Source organism: Camelus dromedarius, chromosome 1, assembly GCF_036321535.1.
Source record: "Camelus dromedarius isolate mCamDro1 chromosome 1, mCamDro1.pat, whole genome shotgun sequence".
NCBI classification, from domain to species: Eukaryota; Metazoa; Chordata; class Mammalia; order Artiodactyla; family Camelidae; genus Camelus; species Camelus dromedarius.
In genome coordinates, this window is record NC_087436.1 from 94618720 (window position 1) to 94643870 (window position 25151).

General features: G+C 38.3%; 1 protein-coding gene across 1 annotated transcript in view; it reads right to left on the reverse strand.

Annotated features, from left to right (window-relative positions):
* The window catches only part of UBE2K (ubiquitin conjugating enzyme E2 K), a 56857-nt gene extending 54312 nt beyond the window's left edge, over positions 1–2545 (reverse strand). The window contains exon 1 of the mRNA XM_010980378.3: positions 2287–2545. Within this exon, the coding sequence (XP_010978680.1) occupies positions 2287–2349 (63 nt within the window). The 5' untranslated portion in view covers positions 2350–2545. The remainder of the gene's footprint in view (positions 1–2286) is intronic.
* Between the last annotated feature and the right edge of the window lie 22606 nt (positions 2546–25151).

The window sequence follows — 25151 nt, forward strand, 5'->3', positions numbered from 1 at the left end:
CATACTTAAAAAGGAAACACATGGACTGTACCACAAGTCCTTCAATGAGTTGAAAATAACAATCCACTTACAGAACTAGACCTACTAAAATATCAAAATAAAATTGGTGAAAATAAAGCTATTTACTGGTTATATGGCAATATTAAACAATCTGACCCATTCCTAAATGTTCTTTGCAACAGACTTTCTGGAAGAAGTTTCCTTCCAGATTTATAAAGGTACTGCTCTTAAAAAAAAAATTTGTATTTCCTGTTTTTCTCCTCTGAAACACTATGACACTTACTTGAAGTAAGGCTTCATTATTCCTTACAAATAAAAAGCTGTATTATTTTAACAATATGCATTACTAAAGCAATACAAGATTTCTTTTCAGCTTCAATTTAAGTACTAACAATATCATGGTGAAAAGTCACCTCACATAATGCAAAAAGACCACATGAACTATGAAAGCAGTAACTTACCACTTTTAAGTAATAGAAAATAGAGCACTGAAGTCTTATTAAGTTTCAGACTTGCACATTAGGCTACTGGCAACAACAATATTAGCTTCAATCTTTCATCAGGAATATGTATATCAACTATACTGGAACATATTTTCTTACTAAATAAAGATCCATAATCACTGTTTCACTGTAAACCAGTACCGGCATTTATGACTCTCTGCACTGTACCATAAAAATACTAAGTCATCCCTCCATTCAGAGTTTTGGCACTTGAACAAATACAGAGGTCAGAGTTCATACACATGCTCTGTAAAACCGATCCTTACATACTATTACATACAAAAAATCTGCTAGTATTTGGCATGTTAAAATAATTTTAAAGAATTTCCTCCATGTCTAATTAGATACATACATAATCACTTTAGACTTATAGCCGCACAAATTAAAGTTCAAGTGCTATCAGACTTATGTCAATAACTCATCACAAACTTAGAATGCTGAATTTCACAAATCATCGAGATCATCAGAGTACCAATGTAAGACAAAAATACAAACAGCAATGATACATTCAATAATGGCATATGACATCTTGAAAAATCACTATTTCAGTATTACTTTTTAATTTTTCCTTTGTTAAATCCAAGGAGGAAAAACAACCTGGCATTCTTGTTGACTGGGGTAAGAAAAATTGTAGATACTTTCATAATTTTGAGTCAAATTACAAAAACATTAAAATATCTTAATAACTACGGCCAACACTAGAGTATTTAAAATTTCTACAGGACTCAAGAGCAGCTTGAGACAAAAAATTTTTTAATCATTTCAGATATGATATGTAGAAATAAATCTACTCAATAAGAAGATATAACAATGTATTATTTGAAATCCCATGTTTTTTAATAGGGCTGTTTTTCAAAAGTAAGAATCAGGTTAACTATGAGGGACATCATAATGAAGTTTCATGGCACAACACAACAGTGTCACAGAGGCATTGTCTTAGGACAGACTCTGTGATCTGTAACCTGTAAACAACATTTCGAAATCAGCTACTTATAAATTCCACGCTTTTTCCTAATCCTAGCTAAAAATATTTAAATGTCCTTAATACACCAAACAACTTGCCTTTAACCCAGTCAAAAGCTTTAGACGTCAATAGAAAAGGGGCCTAGGATTTGGGGGTAAGTGGAAATGAGATAATGGTTTAATATGGTATTAATTTCCTTCCCAGGTGAAAATTCCCTTATCCCCACTCAAATAAGATAGTACCCCATTATGTCTTCTCTTCTCTCCCAGCACACAACTAAGAGGGAGTAACTCTGAACGTCCTTCTTTAATCAATATCTAAGGACTCTCATCGCTCCATTCCTAAGGAAAGGACAGTGGCGGCCACACAGGCAATAACCCAGAATACCCTTAAAAGTGAGGGCCTTTCAGCAGCGCGGCTCTCCGGATCCAGTTACCACCTTTCCCCTTCCCCCAACCCACTTCCCGGGTTTTCTTAGGCTCGGCCTGCTCCCTCCCCACCCTGCAGCTACACTTCCAGCTGTTGCCACTGCCTCGGGGCTCTCTCTAGAGCTCACACCCCGCCGGTAAGTGCCCCCTTCTCCATCTGCCCCCAAACCGTGTTCCTCTCCAGACCACCCGCCCGCGAGACCGTCCATCCCAGGGCCCCGGGAGGGGAGGGGAAGGCGGCGGAAGGAGGGGGAGACTGCTGCTTCCCCACAGGCAGAAGGGCGGCCGCAAAGAGGGCCACCTGGGGGTTACTAGGGATTTTGGGGTCGCCACTGGAAGGGCCCTCCCGCCATGGGCTGAGGTGGGGGACGTCCGGGAGTTCATTTCTGACCTCCTCGCTCTTCAGCACCTCCTTGAACTCCCGCTTGATTCGCTGCACCGCGATGTTGGCCATGTCTCCGCCCGCAGCTGATTCGTACCCGCCTCCTCCGCCACCGCTACGACCACCGCCGCCGCCGCCACCTCTTCCTCCACCACCTCCTCCCTCGGCGATTCACACCCGAGCACACGAACGCTGCCACTGCCAGCCCGGCCGCTGCGCTCTCTTCAGTGTAGAATCACCTCCGCGCCCGGCCACCAAAATGGCGCCGGGTCCGCGCATGCGCACGACGCTGACCCGGCCGGGCGGCGCAGCCGCTCCCGTTGTAGTCCCATACGCCTCAGCCGCGAACCCGTGCCGCGCGTCTCTGCCGGAGCTGCGGCCGCGTGGCTCCGCCCTGCCGGCGTCTGGGGCCAGGAGGGTGCGGCTTCCGCGCTGGCTGCCGCTGGCCGGCGCTGGCAGGGCCCTCCGGGTCCCCTTGGGTGCCTCCGCCAGTCTTCGAACCCATGTGTTATGGTCGAGGCTCTCAGACCTTAGCCTCTAACCGAAGGTTCGAGTCTAACCTGCCGGGATCACGCGGCTCTATTAGGCTTGGAGCGCCGCCCTGACTCAGCGAGACCCAGAACCCACCGGCTTAGTGTGCCCGGCTGTGTCTAGTGTCTGAAAACACTGTCCCGGAACTCATTCCGGCCCATTTTCTATTGGTGTAGGCCGGAAAATACACTGTGGTTCGTTTTTGTTCTGAAACTATTATAGTCCTACTGTTACTACGATCATTCCAGGATCATTCCAGGTACTACAAATCCTTAAATTAAATATGGTCATTGTTGGATCTTATCAGGTACTCCATGGATGTGCCTGAGATGGGTGTAGAAGCCAGATGTTGATCTTTGACCTTTTTAGATAATGCCAAGTCCTGGAAATAAGGCCAGTTTTTAAACTTAAGGGTACATCAGAATTGCTGGAGAGCTTATTAAAAAAAAAAAAAAGATTTCTGACACCATCCCTAAAGTGTCTGGTGGGCCTAATAATTTGCAATTTTAACAAGTTCCCAGATGCTGCTGCTCCTGCTACTAGTTCAGGGACCACTCTATGAGAACCACTGAACTAAGGCATGTGAAATAGTTTATATATTAAAGTGAAAAATGGAGAAATAAATGCGTCTTGGGGAGGAAGGGCAGCTTTACTTCTGTAAGCTTAGGGCCTACAACAGTGGTTCCACTAGGCACTCAATAAATATTGAATGAATAAATGAGTAAAGATAAGAGTAAAATGTTGTAAGTGGAAAGTAAATTTGAAAGGCAATTTGAAAGTGGCTGCTAGGTGTACAGTAAGTAATATGGTTTTGATGCTGAGAGGTGCTTTGAATAGAAAACATTTTATAATAGGTAATAATGTTTGTTTAGAAGTTTATATTTCATGCACTTCTTTCACTTAACCAATTAGTGGAGTATCCTATCAGAAAAATATCATAAATACATCACCTTCGTGAAAACTACTAAAATTGTGGTAGCAAAAAAGAAAATAAGATACTGGGAGTGAGTCATTCAGTGGAGGTACATGGCAAAAAAGAGTTTATTGAACTCATGTCCCAGAACCAAGAGGGGGATTTTAATTCCAGCTTTCCTCTATACCAGCTCTCTTCGCCAACCTTGGTTTCCTCTTCTGCAAAATAAGAAAGCTAGATGAGATGATCTATTTCAAGATTTAAGAGTTTAGAATTCTGAACCATGATCTTGAAACGTTTCCCAAAATGGACTAACAAACTATAAAACACTTCCAGCAGAGCCCCCTACTGGTCCTAAGAGGAACCAACTATACATGTGGGTCATGGCCCACGAATTACTGATATAATTTATAAACCATGCAATGCTATGTGTTTTGGTGCCAATAAATTAAAAATAATTATTCTGAAGTGTGAAAAATTTTTTGAGTACTTTATATTTATCACCTTCATTCAGTCCCCAATATTAATCTTGGAATTTCAAAGAAATGTACAACACCCAAATCAGAGGGAAACTAGTTAGGAGGGTATGCTGATTTCTTTGTTGGAGAGAGGTTTGGTTTTTTAACTGCGCATAATAATTAGCCTTGAAATTCCACTTTCAGTCCATTTTTACATTCCTTCCAGAGAATGAGGCAACTGTATATTAACTCATAACTCATAGGAGAAAATCCTGAAAATACATTTTAAGGGGAAAAGAGCACTATGCTAAAAGTGGATTGAACCCTAGAACCAACAGGACATAATTAGTGAAATCGGAGTAAATGCTGTAATTCAGTTAATGGTATTGTAGCAAGGTTAATTTCTTAGTTTTGACATGGTGCTATGGTTATGTAAGATGCTGACATTAATAGAAATGAGTAACGAGTATATAAGAATCTCTGAAACTTTTCTGTAAATCTAAAATTATTCCAAAAGAAAAAGTTTACTTTAAAAAAATCACTGTTCAGTCCACATAGCGTATAGTATACCACCATGTGTGAGGGAAGAAGGGAATATGCTGGTATATATGCTGAATTCATAAAATATCACTGGAAAAATACCTAAGAAACTGACAGAAGAGTTACCTCTGAGAAAGCAACTTAAGGGCCTTGGGGAAAGCAAAGTGGGAGACTTTTCAGCATGTATCCTATTGTATATTTTACCTGTTCAAAACTAAATTTTTAAAAATGGGTTTCCAGTAATGCAGATTATAAGATCTTTACTATTACGATCTAGTTCTGATTATTTCATTAAATAATTAAGCATATATTTATTGAGTGCCTACTATGTGCTAGGCATGATCTAAGCCCTAGAGGCATATCAGTGAAGGAGAACCCTTCCCCCCAAAAAACCAACTCTGGAATTGTCAGATTTATATTCCAGCAAGGATAAGGAATACTCATCTCAAAGTATAGTCTACAAACACCTGGGGGTTCCTGAGATGTTTTTCAGGGATCAGTCTGCAATTCCCAAACTTATCATAATAAACCTAAGACATTATTTGCCTTTTTACTTTGTTAACTTATGCACTGTTGACGTAAAAGCAATAGCAGGCAAAAAATTTTACTTCACTGGTAATAAGTTTATTAACGCCACACACTGTTTAAAAATGCCAGTTTCACTTTAGAATGATTTTGATGAAGCAGTAGAAATGATTACTTTTATTAAACCTCAACTTTCTAGTACATATCTTAATATTCTGTATAATGCATGGAAAGGCTAAGCACTTCTGCTGCATCCCAAGTTCATGGTAAAGCTCTTGTGCAAATGGTTGAGTTACAAACTGAACTTAGCCACTTTTTCCATAGAACACCATTTTTACTTGAAATAATGATTAAGACAAACTATTAAGAGTTGAGTATTTGGCACACATTTTATCAAAAATGAACAAGGTTAAGCCTATCACTTCAAGGAAAACAACTGTTACAATTTGTTGAAAATGATAAAATTCAAGCTTTCAACTGAATGAATTAGAGTTTCAGAAAACATCTCTCACTGTGACTTGACGGCTTTTCAATATGCTTAAAGACCTTTCTGATTAAATTGGTGATGATATTATGGTGGTATTATTATGATTGTGAGAAATTGTACAATGAAGCATGTCAATGTTTGGAAGATCTGCATAAATTAGTGAGCCAATAGTTTCCAAATGACCAATGCATGATGTTACAGAATCATGCGTGGGTGTAACGTCCATTCCAGGTTCAAGACAGACCAGTGGATTTCAATGTCACCAAGTACAAAAAGTTCATTCATAACATTTCAGATTCCATATTGTAGCCAACCTTTGAGAAACTACCATTTGTCTAGATTTACTCTAGTATTAAAGAAGAATACCCACAGTTATCTGAAAAAGTTATTGAACTATTCCTTGCCTTTCCAACTATGTATCTGGATGAGTCTGGATTTTCTTCATGTACTTCAGCCAAAACAACATATGCAACATATTGAATGCAAAGGCATATATGAAAATCCAGCTGTGTTCTATTAAGCCAGGCATTAAAGAGATTTTGTTTTGGAAAATGTAGTTATTTTTCACTAAAGTTATACTACTTATGTAAGCATGTAATGGATTTGTTATAGTTATTTATTAATAAATGTTTCAATAATTTCTGTTTTATTTCTAATACAGTGTTGTTTAACCCATATAAACAAATGTTTTTTGGAATCCTAAGTATTTTTGAAGAGTGTAAAGGAGTCCTGAATACGTTGGAGTATATTGTACTACTTAGGCATGAGGTTTAGATCTAAAAAGTTTCCCACTTTCAGAATATGTAATTTAAGTAAACATTATTTATGTGAAGGTTATAAAGTTGGTTTTAGATGGACAGAGGAAAGTTCATCTGGTAACTCTTCTGTTGTCCCTAACAGAACAATGTGTTTTGATGTGTTGATTCATGTAAAAAGAAACGTGACGAGGCATAATTGTGCTTTGCTGACCCCTGATAATAATCGCCAGCATTTGAAATGTGCAAGTCTTCCTTTTTGTTGCTCCTGCTAGTTACTGTTACTGCTCTGCAGATTCAAATTTCCTGTTCTTCTAAATGCAGCACAATTTTTTTTTCCTACAGCCCTTTCCTGACCTTGTGTTTTGCCAACTTTTTGAGACTTTTTTTTCCTCTGTCTCTCACCACTGCCTATTCTATCCAAGCTTCTCATTTAACTCTCCTTTCAAAACACCCAGTCATAAGGCTAAGGTCATTTTGCTTTTTTCCCCTCTCTTTCACTGAGTTCTGCCCTTCCCATCTTGTTAACTCCTCTCCCCTACCCACCCCAGCTGGGGTGAGGAGCTCTAGCAGCAAGAGTAGAAAGCAGCGCTTAGATCCACAGTCAAACTTCTAAACTTAGCTCCAGGCCAGTGGGTACCACAGTATTGATTGTAATGCACACTGTATTATTCCAAATTTAGAGAATAGATCAGAACCCCCACAGTTGTGGCTTTCTGAATATCTGCAGCATGGAGTGGAAAGCTTGCTTCAATAGCACAGTCTATACTTCCTCACCTTAAATTACTTATTGTTCCTGTCAGGTACAGATGTTCTTTAGGTGGTGTTTTTTTTTTTTTTTTTTTAGGAAAGAGCCTCACAACTCTGCCTCTGTCCAAGGAGTACACAAGTGCAGCTACGGCTGGGACATGGCTATTGGGCCTTCACACTTCACTTTCAAGACAGCAGCCACTTTTCCGGTAGACTGCCCTCTGCTGATCAATCCAGTTGTTTTTGCTGAGTTCATGAATTCCTTTCTGTCCTCTAAACCAGAGTCCTCTCTTTTGGAGCCTAGAATCACTGGGGCCCCAGTGCAAAGATCCCAATCCTCCCCAAACCACTCTTCAAAATCCTCTTCCTTTGGTTGTCTCAAAGGCCGTGAACTGGTCAACATGGGACTCCCTGCTAACTAAAATCCACAACTAGCTTCTACCTACTCAGTTCCTCAATGATGTCAGTTATTTATTATTCATTTAGAATACGGAGTTTCAACAATCATATAAGCCTCATTAAATTGACCAGATATTCTTTGTTTGCTCATCCAAATCCACTCTCCAGTACTCTCTACCCTGTGCCCCTGGATGCTGAAAGTAAGGGCTACCATGTGGTCTCTACATCTACAGGGCTTTCTTACCTTCTGGATTTCAGTTGAACGTGGCCAAGGGGAGCCTCTGGCAGTGCGGTTAACAGTGCTACCTTTTCCTACCAGAACAGTCCTGTCCAATAGCTCTCTCCTTCAGCTGCAGCTTTGCTCCTGCTGTAGCTCTTTCAAGATTCCAGTAATCATGTCCCCCTGTCCTTTCAAGCGTGGAGCTGCCAAGAGCAACCTGCTATTGTTAGCCTTTGCCAGCATCCTTTAACTTTGGTAAACAGTCTCTTCAACAAACTCTACTTGTTAACCCCCTGCTTCCTGCCAAGACTCTGTCTGATACACCAAGGTACAACCATAATTTCTTACTCTCCTGGATGTTGCTATTATTGAGATAAATTCCCAATTGGTCTCTACTGCTCTACAGCCTCGATTACTCAGAGGAGCTCAAAATTACAACTTTCCCCACTAAGGTGAAGACCAAACTCTGAAGGGCCAACTGATACTGCCCTGTGAATAACAGATAAACATCCTTCCCTTTTTTTGGTACTCCCTGGAGATTCATATGCACTTTCATCTCTCTGTAGCTGAACATTCAACTGTACCTTCCTAGGGAATGACTCCTTTCCAGAGTGAACAATCCAGCTTTATCCCTCTCCTCCCCAGGGGCTTAGGAAAGCATATGCAAAAGAATCCCCCTGTATCCTCTGAAGTTAGCAAGCACCATGACTTTGACACTCTCAGGAGACTCTACAGGGGCATAATGAAAATTGTAATTCAAAGTATCAGGAGACATATTTATCATATAAACATCTCAACAAAAGTACTGTGCTCAGAATTTGATGCAACTGCATTTTATCCTTTTAAAAATAGTTTTGATGTATGAATTCTTACACATCTCTAACCTATTAACCTATTAGCATAAAATTGTATTAAGTTAACATTAGGAGGGAGGTTAGTTTTAAAGAAAAAAATAATTTAAAGTAGCATCTGGTAACTTAATGTTCTGCAGTTTTATACATTTGATTAAGGAAGATACGTTCTCATACTTCCCAGATGAGAAGTGTAGGAAAGCACTTAAATACTACCGCAATTAATATGTCTAGACCAGCATGCAGACTAAACACACTTAGTGCTAAATAGAATTGTTTTTTAAAAACGACGAAGCCTTATTCTTCCCACTAGATGATTAGATTCTTAAATTTCTGTCATTTAAAACTAAGTACCAAGGCTTTCTGTATAGGCTCTCACTAGGCTTCCTTGCAACACCTCATCCTAGGCTCCTTTATTTTTTGAAATAGTGGTAAAATATACAAACATAGAATTTACTACTACCCATTTTTAAGTATACTGTTCAGTGGCATTAAATACTTTCACCTGTTGTGTAAACATCACACCACTATCCATTTCTGGAACTTTTTCATCATCCAAAAATAGAAACTCTACATCCATTAAACAATAACTCCCCATTCCTCTTTCTTTCAGCTTCTGGTGACCATTATTCTATTTCTGTTTCTATGAATTTGACTATTCTAAGTATCTTATGTAAGTAGAATCATACAATATTTGTCCTTTTGTGTTTGGCTTATTTCATTTACAATGTTTTCAAAGCTCATCCATGTTGTAGCAGACCTTCGTTTTAAAGACTAAAACAATCTAATATTCCAATGTATGTATATGTCACATTTTGCTCATTTATTCATCATCCATTGAAGGACACTTGGATTGTCACCATCTTTTAGCTACTGTGAATAATGCTGCTGTGAACACAGGTGTGCAAATTCTGTCTTTGAGACCCTGCTTCAGTTCTTTTGAATATATATTCAGAAGTGAAATTGCTGGATCATTTAGTAATTCTGTTCTGTTTAATTTCTTGAGGAACCACCGTTATCTACAGTGGCTGCACCATTTTACATTCCCACCAGCATGCACAAGCATGCATTCTCTACATCCTTGTCAACACTTGCTACTTTCTGGTTTTTTGATAATAGCTATCCTAATGGGTGTGAGGTGGTATCTCACTGTGGTTTCAATGTGCATTTCCTTAATGATTAGTGATGTGAAGCATCTTTTCATGGGCTTATTGTCATTTGTATATCTTCTTTGAAGAAGTACTTATGTCCTTTGCTTGTTTTTGAATCAGGTCGTTCATTTTGTTTTTGTTGAGTTGAGGGAGGTTTCTTTAAAAATATGTATTCTGGATATTAATCTCTTATTCAAATATATGATTTGCAAATATTTTCTCCTATTTTGTGGGTTAACTTTTCACTAGCTTTATGGTGTCCTTTGATGAAAAAAGTTTTAAATTTTGATGAAGTCCAATTAATTTTTTTTTTATCTGTGCTTTTGGTGTCATTTCCAAATAATCACTGCCATATCCAATGTCATAAGATTTTCCCCTATGTTTTCTTCCAAGACTTTTTGTCTTAGCTGTTATGTTTAGGTCTTTGATCGATTTTGAATTACTTTTTGCATATGCTGTAAGAAAAGGGTCCCATTACATTCTTTTGCATGTGGATATATAGTTTTCCCAGCATCATTTGTTGGAGAGATTGTCCTTTCCCCATTGAAGGGTCTTGGCACCCTTGTCAAACATCATCTGACAACATAGGTAAAGGATCATCTCACGCTCTTAACTACAGAAGGTTATTCTTATCTTTCTTTCCAGACAAAGCTTTATATTTGAAGAAATGCCACTATAATTATCAACATTTACAGCTGTTCAGGTAACTATGAGGTAAAAGATCAAGTTAGATGCAAGGGATAGATAAAGGAATAAGATATGGACTCTGGTCATGAAACTACCAATTTATTGGGAGAAATAGAATATCTCATTAAAAGACAAGTATAAATACAAATACAGGTTAGCAGATGCTAATTTTAAAATAAGTGGCACAGAATTACATGCCCTGGGAGTTCAGAGTTTGTCATTTTAGGAATGGATTTTAAATACTAAGATACCGATCAGTATGTACACAAATGTTCATAGCAACATTATTCATAATTGCCAAAAAAAATGGAAACAGTGCAAATGTCCATCAGCTGATGAATGTATAAACAATATGTGGTATTTCTATACAATGGAATGTCATTCAGCAAATAAAACAAATGAAGTACTGACATGTGCCATAACTGAATGAGCCTTAAAAACATTATGCCAAATGAAAAAAGCCAGTCACAAAGGACCACATATTGTGTTATTCCATTTTTATGAAATGTCAAAAATAGGGAAATCCATACAAACAGAAAGTAAATTACTAGTTGCCTAGGTCTGGAGGGGAGGGAAGGAAGAGAAGAAGGAGGAATGGAAAGTGATAGCTAATGGTCATGGCATTTCTCTTCAGGGTGATGAGAATGTTTGATCATGATGGTGATTGCACAACTCTGTGAATGCACTAAAAACCATAGAGTTTTGTACATTAAATGAGTGAATTGTATGATATGTAAATTGTATCCCAATTAAGGTGTTATTTAAAAATGAAAATAGCCTCATCAACTCCATCACTCTAGAAAAAAGGTGAATTTTATCTTATGTGTATTACATCTCAATAAAGAAGTTATTAAAAAAGAAAGAAAAAATATCAGTCTGTAATCCAGAAAGAACTATAGGCTGAGCCAGATGACCCGTTTCTCTTAGGTTTATAGAATCCTATCTGAAACAGTGCAAAAGAGTGTGAATTTTTAGTATCTGAGGCAATGGGCAATTATTGAAAGATTTTGATTAAGGCAATGATATACTGAAATTGTGTATTAGGAAGATTAATACTGGCAGCTCTCAGTAGGCTGGATTCGAACAGAGGAGGACTGGAAGAAGGAAGCCTTCTTAGGTAGCTGTTAAAATATTCTAGAACAGTGGTTCCCAAATGCTGTCCAACAGCATCAGTATCAGCTGGAAACTTGTTAGAAATGCAAATTCTTGGTTCCCACCTCAGAGCTACTGAATCAGAAACTCTAGCTTGTGGTCCAGCAATCCATGTTTTAATAAATCCTCCTGGTGACTCTGATGCAGGGAAATATTTGAGAATCACTGCTCTAAGAGAAAGGTAATGAGTACCTGAAAGAAGTGGTAATGATGTGAATGGAAAAAAATCTTATGATGTGTAGGTAATATATTTCCAGCCAACTATTTGGAAATAAAGGCAAGAGGAAGGAAGCAAAGAAAATTTACAGATTTCCTTTAGTATCATTTACAGAAATAGGGAGGAAAGGAAGAGGTGTAGGTATAGGAAGAAGACAATGAGTTCAGATGTTTACATTCTGAGCTGATTTATGAAGCAGACACTGTTAATTGCCTACCCAAATTGATTTCCCTCACCTGCACCACCCTTCTCCTTGGCCAAGTCCCTTTTTGTTCAAGTGTTCATCCTCCATGTGGCCATGTGTCCAAGGGAGTCTGGGCCCCTCCTAAGACCCAAAAGGTGACTCTTGATTGGCCTAATAGTCACAGTTGTCTTCTTTAGGTTAGATATGAGTATGTGCTGTAATTCTGGCCAGTAAGCAATGAGGGGAAATCTGTGGGCAGTCTTAGGTGGGAGAAGGAGGCTTCCTTAAAAGGACATAAAGCAGGGTCATTTGTTTTTCCCTGCCTTTGGGAAACACAGAGCTGGAAGCACAACAGCCATCTCATGACAGTGAGAGTACTATTTAACAAGTGTTCTGGAAGTTCTAGACAGTTCCAAATTCCAAGGAATAAAAGGGACGTTTTGAACACTTACTTAATGCCAGATATGGGTCAGGTACTTTACACATGTGGCTAAGTTATTAAAATGTAAATTAACTCTTAATCTCATAATAACTTCATTTTGCAGATGAGGAAACAAACATGGCAAGTTAAATAACTTGCCCAATAGTAAGTTAAATACTAGGAACTGAAAAAGACAAGATTCCCACAGGTCTTTTGATTCCAGAGCCTACACCCATAAATTCTATGCTCAATTACAATAATCAGAAAACAGGGGACAAAATTATAATTATTTGTAGATACTATGACTACTTATAAAAGAAAGAAAAAATATCAACTGAAACATTTTAGAAATATTGAATGCAGTACATGTAAAAATTAATTAAAATAAATCTCAATTAAATAGAACTGGGAGATTAGAATGAGAAGTTCTCTTGCTCTGCTTGTCAGCAGAGCCCAATAGGAAGGAGAAAGATTCCTCTTCTTCCCTAGCAAGGACTCCACCAATGAAAAGCCACAGACTCTTTATTTACTATAGCCCTCCCAACTTCCTTTTCTCCTCTATAAAACTGTTTTTCTCTTGCCATAATGGGGACTGCATGTGGTTGCAGACCCCAAATTGTACTTCTTTACTGATCACAAATAAACTCATCTTTGCTGGAGAAATATCTGGCAGTCTAGGTCAACATTTTGGTGACCCATACAGGGACCAAAGAAGACCCCCAAAGGATCTGGGGCCAGTGAGGAAACAGGTGCAGTGCCCACAAATTGAGCCCATTGTGCCGACTGCTTTTCTCACTGACCCTGGAGTTTGGAGGTACATATTTCTCCTGGATCCAAACTCACATCCTCTTTGCATTTTGAACCTCTCCAGGCTTTCTTCAGGATCTATTTTAAGGTTTTGTCTTCCTGGTTAAGGCTTGTTTCTGTTCAAGTACTTATTTGGGACTTCATTCTGATTTTAAGATCAGACTGTTTGAACTGAAGCTAGCTGAAAATGCCTTCAGCCCAATCCTTTGGAAACAGGGGCTGGTTCATAAAAACTGCCAAGTTTTTCAGCCTTTAGTCTATTCCAAAAAAATAGGCTATTCTCTGGAAACTGACTGAAAAACCCTTTGGCCTGGCTTCTCCAGGACCAAGCTGTTTCCTTAGAATTGCCTGTGATTAGCTTGCAAGCTATTTGAAAGTTATTCTTTCACTCTAGAGAAAAACCTCTGAGAAACAAGATCCTAGTTATCTAAATTGAGGGTGCTCCATCTTACAAGGTACCAGCTGATTTTATGTTTAAAAACCATGGTCCTTGCTCATGCACATTTCTAACTAAATGGACTGACCTGACCAAATATCAGAATATCAATGGCATTATGGGGAACATTTGAAATTCTTGAATTTAATTTCCTTAAAGCCATATTAAATTACAATAGCTCAGACATTTCCAGAACTGAGTGGAATGCTTAATTTCCATTGGCATTTTGAGGCTTCTCAACATTATCAGGAGTCTGAATTGCCTCTGTAAAACAAAATTTTAAGATAAACTGAGGCAGACAATTAAAGAAGGGTACAATGGCTCCCAAAGTTTAAGGCTCTTCTTCCTTGGCTTCTATGTCTCTGGCTCCACCTCCAGTGCCATCTTCTCTCTCTCTCTAGATTCCTTGTGGCTAACTTCACCCCTGGTGCCATCTTCCCACTTCCCTTCTATGCCATCTGTGTCTCCTCTATACCCTGAAAGTCTCCCAAACAAATTCTCTCACCAAACTTCCCCTTTTCTCTGAAACTCTCCCTAGTCCCTTTTCCTCTGAACTTGTCAGAACCTGTCCTTTTAAGATTAAGCCTTCTGAGAATCCAAACGGTAAATCCTTAATTTCTTATATTCCCTGTACTTAGGCTGAACTGCAAGTCATAGTCAAATATTTTCCCAAAGTAACTGAAGATCCTCATAATTTGCTGAGGAATTAAATATATTCATTTAAACTTATCAACCTGGTTTCTCTGACTTATAGCAGCTAATTCATATGATTGTTGGTGAAGGCCAGGCCTAGCATTAGATGAAAACTGCTAATTGGGAAAATCCTGAAAGGTCTCTATAATTATAACCGGAGACCAATCTGCTAACTTATTATATGATCAGACTCTGGCAAGCTAGGCAACTTCATCAAGCAATTCCTAGAGCTTTTCCAAAGTCTATTGATTGGAACAAAATTTAGGCTTACACACAAAAATCTAATGAGTCTGTTAATGACTATTACAATTGCCTTTAGATTACTTTTAAAGAAAATTCTGGTTTTCCATCAGATGTTGATTCCATCCAGGTAGTTTTTTTTTTTTTCTTTTTCTTTTTTTTTTCCTCACTTTTTTTAAATTAAAGTACAGTCTATTACAATGTGTCTATCTCTGGTGTACAGCACAATGTCCCAGTCATGCGTGTACACACATATATTCATTTTCATATTTTTTCCATTAAAGGTTATTACAAGATATTGAACATAGTTCCCTGTGCTATACAAAAGAAACTTTTTAAAAATCATTTTTATATATAGTGGCTAACATTTGTAAATCTCAATCTCCAAAATTTATCCCCTCCCACCCCCTTTTCCTGGTAACCATAAGATTGTTTACTAAGTCTGTGAGTCTGTTTCTGTTTTATAGATGAGTTCATAGTATCCCCCCCCCTTTTTTTTAGATACCACATATGAGTGATAGCATATGGTATTTTTCTTTCTCTTTCTGACTTACTTCACTCAGAATGACTTTCTCCAGGAGCATCCATGTTGCTGCAAATGGCATTATTTTATTCTTTTTTATGGCAGAGTAATATTCCACCATATAAATATACCACAACTTCTTTATCCAGTCATTTGTTGATGGACATTTAGTTTGCTTCCATGTCTTGGCTATTATATATAGTGCTGCTATGAACATTGGGGTGCATGTATCTTTTCAACTTAGGGTTCCCTCTGGATATATACCTGAAGTGGGATTGCTGGATCATATGGTAAGTCTATTTTTAGTTTTTTGAGAAATCTCCATACTGTTTCCCATAATGGCTGCACCAAACTACATTCTGCACCAAACAACAGTGTAGGAGGGTTCCCTTTTCTCCACATCCTCTCCAGCATTTATCGTTATTGGACTTTTGGATGATGACCATTCTGACTGGTGTGAGTTGATACCTCATTGTAGTTTTGATTTGCATTTCTCTGATACAGTGATATTGAGCATTATTTCATATGTCTATTGGCCATTAGTATGTCTTCATTAGAGAAATGCTTGTTTAGGTCTTCTGCCCATTTTTGGATTGGGTTGTTTGTTTTTTATTATAAGCTGTATGAGCTGTTTATATATTCTGCAAATTAAGCCTTTGTCAGTTGCATCATTTGCAAATATTTTCTCCCATTCTGTAGGTTGTCGTTTTGTTTTGCTTATGGTTTCCTTTGCTGTGCAAAAGCTTATGAGTTTAATTAATCAGTCCCATTTGTTTATCTTTGCTCTTATTTTCATTGCCTGGGTAGACTGCTCTAGGAGGACGTTGCTAAGATTTATGTCAGAGAATGTTTTGCTTATGTTTTCTTCTAGGAGATTTATTGTGTCTTGTCTTACATCCAGGTAGCTTTTAACTCTGTGTTTACTAGTGGGCTGAATTGGGACCTTAAGTAAAAAGAACTAGGGTGGAAGGTGAAACTGTGTCACTCCAGATTTAGTTAATCTGGGAAATCAGCTCTCTCACACTCTAGATGAGTCACCTGAAAGGAAGGCCACCCATATTCTTAATCTTCAACTCCAACAAATGAAGGCTCTAGCCCTCTACCCAGCCTTTCCAACATCCTCTCAATTTTCAATCATGGGGCTCCAAGGAACTACAGGGGATCTTCCAAATCTTCTCTCTTAATTAGCTTGGAAAAGCATTTTTCCAGACTGGGGATTAATCTCTTCCAGTCTTAACTGACACTGGCACCACACTCTTGGTGCCTGACCCAACTACTACAAATTAGCCCTTGCCTTAGAGCCTAAGACAGTTCAAATAGTGTGGATCCCTAATAAACCTCCAGAAATTCCTGTCTCTGAACCTATTCCCATTTCTTTAGGCCCTTTGAGAGATACATACCCTTTTCTCCTTAGTTTCTCTGCCCGTACCCATTTATTAGGCTGAGATTTCTTAGAGAAATATCATGCCAGAATTTCTCTCTCCCAAAAGGGAGAAGTAATTCTAGAATTTGACAGCAGAAAACCTGGTTAGAGAAGGCCAACAACTGGCCTCAGAAAAGGAAAGAGAAGATTGGAAATTCAACAATTGTTGACTTGATAGAAGGAAAAAGCTCTGGTTGGTACCAGATAACAACCCAGTACCCTAAACCAGAGACTCTAAAATTCCTGTTCCCCACCATTGTACATGAAATAAACTGTTGATCTACTGACAAAATGATAGCCTTTTTGAATCAATATTGGTGGGGAAATATTAACAAGGATGCAAAAAGTATCTAACTTGTCCCAGTTACTTGAAGTACAACCTAGGGAAGCCTGTTCATACTGACCCAGGCATTTTAAATTGCCCAATGGATCATTCCAAGTCTGGCAAATGGATTTTGTACAACTTCCTTCTTCTCATGGGTACAAATATATTTGTAGTCATGGTCTGTATGTTTTCACACTGGATTGAAACCACTCTTATGTATCATACAGAATAGTTTCACTGGCCAAAAAAATTCTTTGTGAATGAAGAGATGAATAAGTGATTGGCTGTGATAAGGCCACATGGTGGTCATGATCATCAGCTCTGAAACAAGATTGCCTCAGTTTGAATCTCATCACCCCACTTACTAGCTGTATGATCTTGGACAAATGACTTAACTTCTCTGTACTTCAGCTTCCCTATCTGAAATAGCTGTAATTGTAGTTACCTCATAGGATTGTTATGAAGATTTTAAATCTAGCAGACTTCTACTTCCAGGAAGAAATGGAACAGCTGTACTTTTCCCTATTCCTTCTGTTAAGTGCAACTAAAATCCCTGAATATATTGTATGAAACAAAATATAAGACCCTAGGAAGTGGAGAGGGGAAAGCATACCAGCTAAAGATGTCAGGACACAAGGAATAACATAGTGGTGAGTTCCTTGGGTTTTCTTTTCACTAGATATATTCCAGACTGGGTACTGGAGAAGCCAGCAGCTTGGAAACACCAACGGTCACAGACCGAAAAAAAGCCCAAGAAAAGCGTGCTCTCTCTCTCTAACTGAAAGACCAGGAAAGGGGCAGTCTAGCAAGTCAGAAAATCTTTAAACAATAACTGCTCTACTTTAGACAAACATCACAGAAAAAAAACTTCAATTCCACCTACACAGTCTCCTGCAAAGGCACAGTGGGGAGCCAAGGTTTCCAGTCTTTCCAGGCTATAATGAGTCACCCCAAACACTCTGCCAGGATAGTAACAGAGAAAGCCAACTGGAGAGCCATGTCTTTCATGTCTGCTTGCTGGTAAAGAGCACCAGATACCCCCACCTCTACCCCAGGTGTCAGTGGAGGCCATATGGGGGGCCTAGACTTTCATCTGCACCCAAGGCACCCCTCCTCCTCCTCGCCTAGTGATGTCAGAGTAAGCCCAGTAGAAAGCCAGGACTTCCACCATCCATCAGTTCTAACAACGCCATACACATCTCCGCAGAGTTGGCAGAGATCACAGAGGGAGCCAGAACTCCCACCTCCACTCACCAGTAACGAACTGCCCCTTCCTCCACCCAGGGTAATACAGAGGAGTACCAAAACTTTCACCTGCATCTGGCACTGATGAGGTAGCAACCCCTGCCCTCTTTCCGCTCCCCTCCTCCAGAGCAGTGTCAGAGGAAGCTTGCTAAAACACAAGATCTAAATAAGATCTAGAGTCTTATTATAACATTCCAAATGCCCAGGTTTCAACAAAAAAAAATCATTCATTATAAATACCAAAAACAAAGAAAATCGCAAAGTGAACGAGAAAAAGACAATTAACAGATTCTAACATCAAGAGGACACAGATATTAGAATTACTTGACAAGAATTTTAAAGTAGCCATCAATAAGCAATTATAAGAATACTTGAAACAAAGAAAAAACAAATTTTTAGCAAAGAAGTAAAGTCTTAGAAAAAAAGAAACAAGATATAGAGTAGAACCAAATGGAAATTTAGAGCTAAAAAATACAATAACCAAAATAAAAATCCTAATGGATGAGCTCAACAGAAGAATGGAGAGGACGGAATAAAGAAGCGGTGGACTTGAAGATAGAAGAATAGAAATTATCCATTCTGAACAACTGAGAAAATTGTTTTTTTTTTTAAAGAGGAACAGAATCTTGAGGACTTGCGGGACTATAAAAAAAAAAAACTAACATTCATATTATCAGAGTCCTGAAAGGAGAGGAGGTAGAGCAGGGCTGAAAAAGCATTTGAAGAAACAATGGCTGAAAACTTCCCAAATTTGGCAAAAAACATAAACATACAGTTTATGATTATATTGACTGAACTCTGAACAAGATTCTTAAATCCATGTCAAGGCACATCATAATCAATTGTCTGAAAACAGAAGCTAAAGAAAGATCTTGAAAGCAGTCAGAGAGAAATGAAACATTACCTATAGGGGAAAATAATTGGAATAATAGCAGATTTCTCATCAGAAACCACAGAGGCCAGAAGGAAGTGGCACAACACTTTTGAACTGTTGAGAGAAAAGAACTGTCAACTGAGAATTCTATGTTCAGAGACAATATCCTTCAGAAATGAAGGATTAATTGAGATATCCTCAATTAGGAAAACTAAGGAAACTAAGAGACTATGACACCAAATTCACCAAATTAGACCTACCCTACAAGAATGGCCAAAGGAAGTTCTCCTCTAAACAGAAAGGAAATGATGAAAGAAAAAAATCTTGGAATATCAGAAAGGAAGAAAGAATATGGAAAGAGAAAAAATATAGGTAAATACAACAGATTTTCCTTGTCTTGGGTTTTCTAAGTTATGTTTAGCAGTTAAAGCAAAAATTATAACACTGCCTACTGTGGTTCTCAATGTATGCAGAGGAAATATGTAAGGCAATTATATTTATAAATGGGGGAGGATAAAGTGACATAAAAGGAGGTAAGGTAAAATGTCAGCACCAATAAGTTTAAATGTGGTTATACAAATCTCCATTATGTGAGAAAATTACATAAAACTAAACATACACATTGTAGTGATGTCAAATTCCTAGTTTTGTTATTGTACTATAATTATGTAAGAGGTAACTATTGGGAGAAACTGAGTGAAGGGTACATGGGACCTCTCTGTACTATTTTTGCAACTTCTGTGGACCTATAATTATTTCTAAATTAAAAGCAATTAAGGAGGGAGGGTGTAGCTCACGTGGTAGAGTGCATGCTTAGCATGCTTGAGGTCCTGGGTTCAATAGCCAGTACCTCCTCTAAAAATAAATAAACCTAATTACCTCTCCACACCAAGATAAAATAAAATAAGATGATACAATAGTAAATAAATAAATTAAATGTTTTTTTAAAAAGATTTTAAAAGCTATTAAAAAGTTAACATACATAGAGCAATTAGAATAGTTCCTATTATACAGTAAGCACTAAAAGTGTGCTACCATTATTAAGCCACATTTGCAAGCACATTGTGAGTCAAGCATCATTAGGCCAAACCACTTAAAATCATACTGTCCATTGCCACTTCCTTGGTTCTACTACTTAACTTCAGGCAAGTTTCATAAACAACTCTGAACTTGAGTTTTATACTTTTTGGTAAGGATTAAAGAAGATACTATACTTGAAATAGCTTAGTGTAGAACCTGACACATAGTAGACATTCAGCAAACTTAGGTCGTATTGCCTCTTTCTTCCTCTTTTCCTAAATCATTACTGCAGGGTGGCTTACCCATCTCAATCAACTGACCAGTTCCAAAGCTTACTTCCCTTAGAACCAAAGTCACTCTTTATGAGGCCCAACTTCTCTGTTCTTCCCATGGTTGCGTTAACCATTCTTCACATTCTGAGAGCCTATATATTTCTATACTTTATCTAAAATAATTTGATTTGGGTTTATAACATTTACAACCACTAATACATTCCTCATAGCTAAAGTGGCAGTAAGTTAATCTGCTAAAGTAAATTACTTAAAATAGGAAGTAGTGTTGAATTAAATAATTGAAATTGAATTTCATGGCCAGAAGTTCTTCTAGAAATAATTTAGCCCAAATTTCCCTCCCTACTTCTCTTGCATTTCAAGATTAAGAAGCTCCCAGAGAAGTTCACCCAAGCTTGCCAAAGTCATGCAGGTAACTAGTGCTTGGAACCAAGACTAGAACCTCGGCTCCTGAGGCTGTGATACCACTACCCTGTGCTGTAGGGAAGTGAGAGTATAAACCAAAACCAGACACCTCTCTCTGCATTCTATCTGCAGGGCAGTAGTTGCTGTTTAACTTTCATACAACACTGGATGCTCATTTTGACCTTGTAGTCAAGGAGATTTTCCAATTTTTTTTTCACTTGAAATACAAATAAATCCAAGCTCATAATTCTGTTTTTAAGCAGCAGGGTTTTTTAAAGCACATATACTCAATTTTACATTAACCTATATTAAATTACTTTTTGTATCAGCCTTTCTAGGTCTTCTGGCATCTTCTGTCATTTAGCTTATTTTCTATTAAACACCCCCCCCCCATTTTATATTATCTGCAAACTTGATGATGAGCTTCCAATATGCTCATTTATGTGTTAAGTGATTCATGAAAATGTTGAACAGGATAGGGCTATAAAGGCCTTTGACCAACTGATGAAAACTTCTATTTCACCTTTGTATAAATCATTTCAACAAACTGTACTATCATCCAGGCCTCCTTGTCCATGAACATTTGTCAAACGCCTTTAAAAAAATAAGGAAGTATATAAGGTTCACACTACTTTCTTGAACTACCACAGCAGTAAGAGCAGAGATGAATAAAAATGGCCACTACTTGTTGAGTGACCAGGCCAAGGCTTTTTCATATATTATTTTAAATTTAGTCCTCTCAAGAACTCTCTAAGGTAGGAATTATAAATTTTTGTTATGGCAGAAGACTTCAGGTTCCCTAGGGCATACATGCGTGTGGTCTAGGTAACCACATATTTTTTTTAAATATTGTTGTTTTACTGACTGGTGAGAAAGAAGAAATATACCTGGAGAGGCTGTGGAGAAAGTGGTGGGGTGTTGTTATTGTTATCTTGAGGGAGTTAAAAGTGAAGGAGAAGACGTAGATTCCCTAGGGGAGGAATTTTAGATGAAGCGTCAAGTAAGATAAGGGGATTTTTATGAAGTTTTGTTGTGTCATGTATAAGATAATCCCCATTATTTATCAATGCCTTCAAAGTTTGAATTGTTATTGTTGTTTTATGATAAGACCAGTGTATGAAATTGGTCTCCAGGAAGGCCCTGGAATTACATTTGGGTTACATGACAGACTGGAGAAGTTAAGTGTCCAAGTCTCACTTTTGGTAAGTGGTGGAGCTGGGAATGGATTTCAGCCTCATTCCACACCAAGGCCCACTCTCTTCCCTCCTATGACCCTGCAGGGGTCAGACCAGGGAAAGTAGCAACCCTGTCAGAAAGATCCACCTATTCCTTATTGAATTCAAGCTGAACCTTGTTTTCACCACTTTTCTAAAGACTCACAAATCCTTTGTTTAATTATCTATTCCAGAATTTTGCCAAGGGAAAATGTGCTCACAGGCTTATAGTTTCTTCTTTTGGAAAATGGGGGACATTTGTCTATGTCCAGTAACTGGCATTTCTCCTGTTCCCAGCAGAGTTACCACCACATTTCAAATTATTTTAGTAAACTGAAGAGGTAAAGTTGTGTTAAGGGGCCAGATGCGTTCTCACATCCTCACCTGTCTTGGATTTAAATTCTCTATTTCCCATGTAGGTCTACCCTTTCTAATTTGGGGACAATTCTCAGTGGTAGAAAATAGAAGTAAAGCAGGAGCTGATGATTTCCGCTTTTTTTTTCCTCTGTCTTCTGTTATCATTACACCTTCTGTTCCTTGTTCTTCTTGCTCAGAACATCAATTTTCATGACATTGCCCTTTTATGTATTCTATTAAATACTATAATTATAAGTTAGTATTTTGGGATTAATTTATTAAAATATATCATAGGAAGTTTAGTACAAAACCTTGCTTTTAAAAATAGTTTACCTGTTCCAAAGCATTTTTATAGCTGTTCTCTCATGAAACAATGACTACGAAGTATCCTATTTACAATATTTCCTCTAAATTGTAGAGTTTCAGACAGCAATTCAACAATTTCATTGTTAAAATGGAGGTCTGTGGAGGCCTTTTCCCCCAGCTTTAGAGATATAATTGACACATAACGTTGTGTAAGTTTAAGGTGTACAAATGTGATGATTTGATACACTTACAGACTGCATGGTGATTACCACCATAACATTACCTACTACCTCCATCCTGTCATGTATTTACCATTTGTTTTTGTGGTGAGAACATTTAAGATATATTCTCTTAGCAACTTTCAAGTATATAATATGGTATTATTAGCTATAATCACCATGCTGGCCATTAGACTCCCAGAACTTGTTAATCTTACAATTGAAAATGTGTACCCTTTGACCAATATCTCCTCATTTCCCACATCCTGCAGCCCCTATCACTCTACTTTCTGTTTCTCTGAGTTTGGCCTTTTTAGATTGAACTGGAGGCCCATTTAAGTGGTAGGAATAGAAATTGAGTCCATCTCTCAGAAAGTACAACATGATAATGCAGGAAAAAGAAGAGACACTATATTAATAACAGGAGTTTTCTTTAGACCATTTTCCCCCCTTCCAAGTTATTCATTCTCTCTGGGGAGGTAAACTACCTTTGTAGCCTAATACTTGATTTGAATTTCCATAGCTGTTCTATTAGAAAAAGGTATTTACATCATTTTGTATTTCCCCAAATAGCTAGCAAGAAACCCTCTTTAAAGCAAGTGGTTAGGTTCTACGTTCAATTGTTTCATTTATGTGATTTTGAAACTCAAAAGTGGTGACTCAGAGCTGACTCTTTGGGTGGGCATATTAGAATTCAGCCACTGAAAAGTTTATGCTTGGCATTTTTGGCATTTTGTGTCTTCTCTGCCTTGCCTAAATTCTCTTAATGTGGCAGGATTTTCAGTTCACTTCAGTGAACTGTTCTAGAGCAGCTGCCCATGTAGTGCCTATCCTTTGCATTGGATTACAACTATGAGGCAGTCTCTGCCTTTAAGGCACTCACAGCCTAGTTGGGATGACAGCCATGTCAGAAAATAATACAACAGTGTGTGATGTGTGAAACAAGTGAAGTATGTGCTAAGGAGTGAAATAGTGCAAAGGAGAATATTCTCATTGTGAGGTGCAGGAAAGTGTCACAGAACACCAGTGTAGTCACCACATATGAAAGAATGAATAGGTATGCAGCAGGGACATTCCAGACAACAGACACGCCATATAAAGAACATGATGTGTACAGAAACAAAGATGTGACCAATATTCTAGTGCAATGTGTAGGTGGAATGTGGGGTCCAGATTGTGATTTATGCCATGCAAAGGAATTTGAACTTTGTCCTGGATGAGAGGTTTTTTGGGGGGGGCGGGGAGGGAGGTAATTAGGTTTGTTTGTTTGTTTATGTATGTATGTATGTATGTATGTATGTGTGTATGTGTGTATGTGTATATGTATGTATGTATGTATTTATTTATTTATTTATTTTTTAGAGAAGGTACTAGGGATTGAACCCAGTACTTTGTGCACACAAAGTATGTGTTCTAGCACTTTGAGTTATACCCTCCTCCTGGATGAGACGGTTTTGAGTCGGGAAATGACTGGTCAGGGAGAAGTCTTTGAAAATCATCGTGGCAGTAATACGGAGGACGGCTTGTAGAGGGCTTGGCTCTAGGCAGGATCGCCAGTTAGACTATTGTATTAGTTTAGGCCCTGACTGAAGTATTGGTACTGAAAAAAGAGTGAATGCCAAAATTTAAGCAGACTGGGAGGTTACATTAACAGGACTTGGAGATAGTTTTGATGTGGGAAAGGAAGCAGATAAAATGGCTCGAAACCAGATTTCTGGTTTGTGGTTTGGACAGCTTTTTGAGATTTTGTAACTAATATCCCTGCTTCAGGTCTTCCCACTCTGCCGTCTCACACAGCAGTCTAAGCGATTTTCCCCTCTTTTTCACTTTGTGAAATTTCAGTTGAAAGAATAGTACTATGAATACTGACATAGCTTTCATCTCGATGCACCATTTGGTAACATTTTGCCACATCTGGGCTCTTTCCTGCCCCCTCTTCTCCTCCTCCCCTTCCTCCTCTCTCCCTTGGGCCCTCTGCCATGGATTTGTGTTGTCAATTTAGCTAAGCTGTAACTACATTTTTCCAGAATTCACTTCTCTGCAAAGTGTTAAGAATTGTAAAGAGTCTTTAGATTTTACCCACTTAAAAGTCTGCCACAGTTCATAGATCTGGCAGAAGACACGAGACTACCAGGTTACAAACAGAGGGTTCTATTACTCACAGCAGAGCAGGCAGCATAAGCTTCTTATTCATACAGCTCCTTCGGTCATCATTCCACCCCACCCCGCAAAACAAACAAACAAACAAAGAAACAAA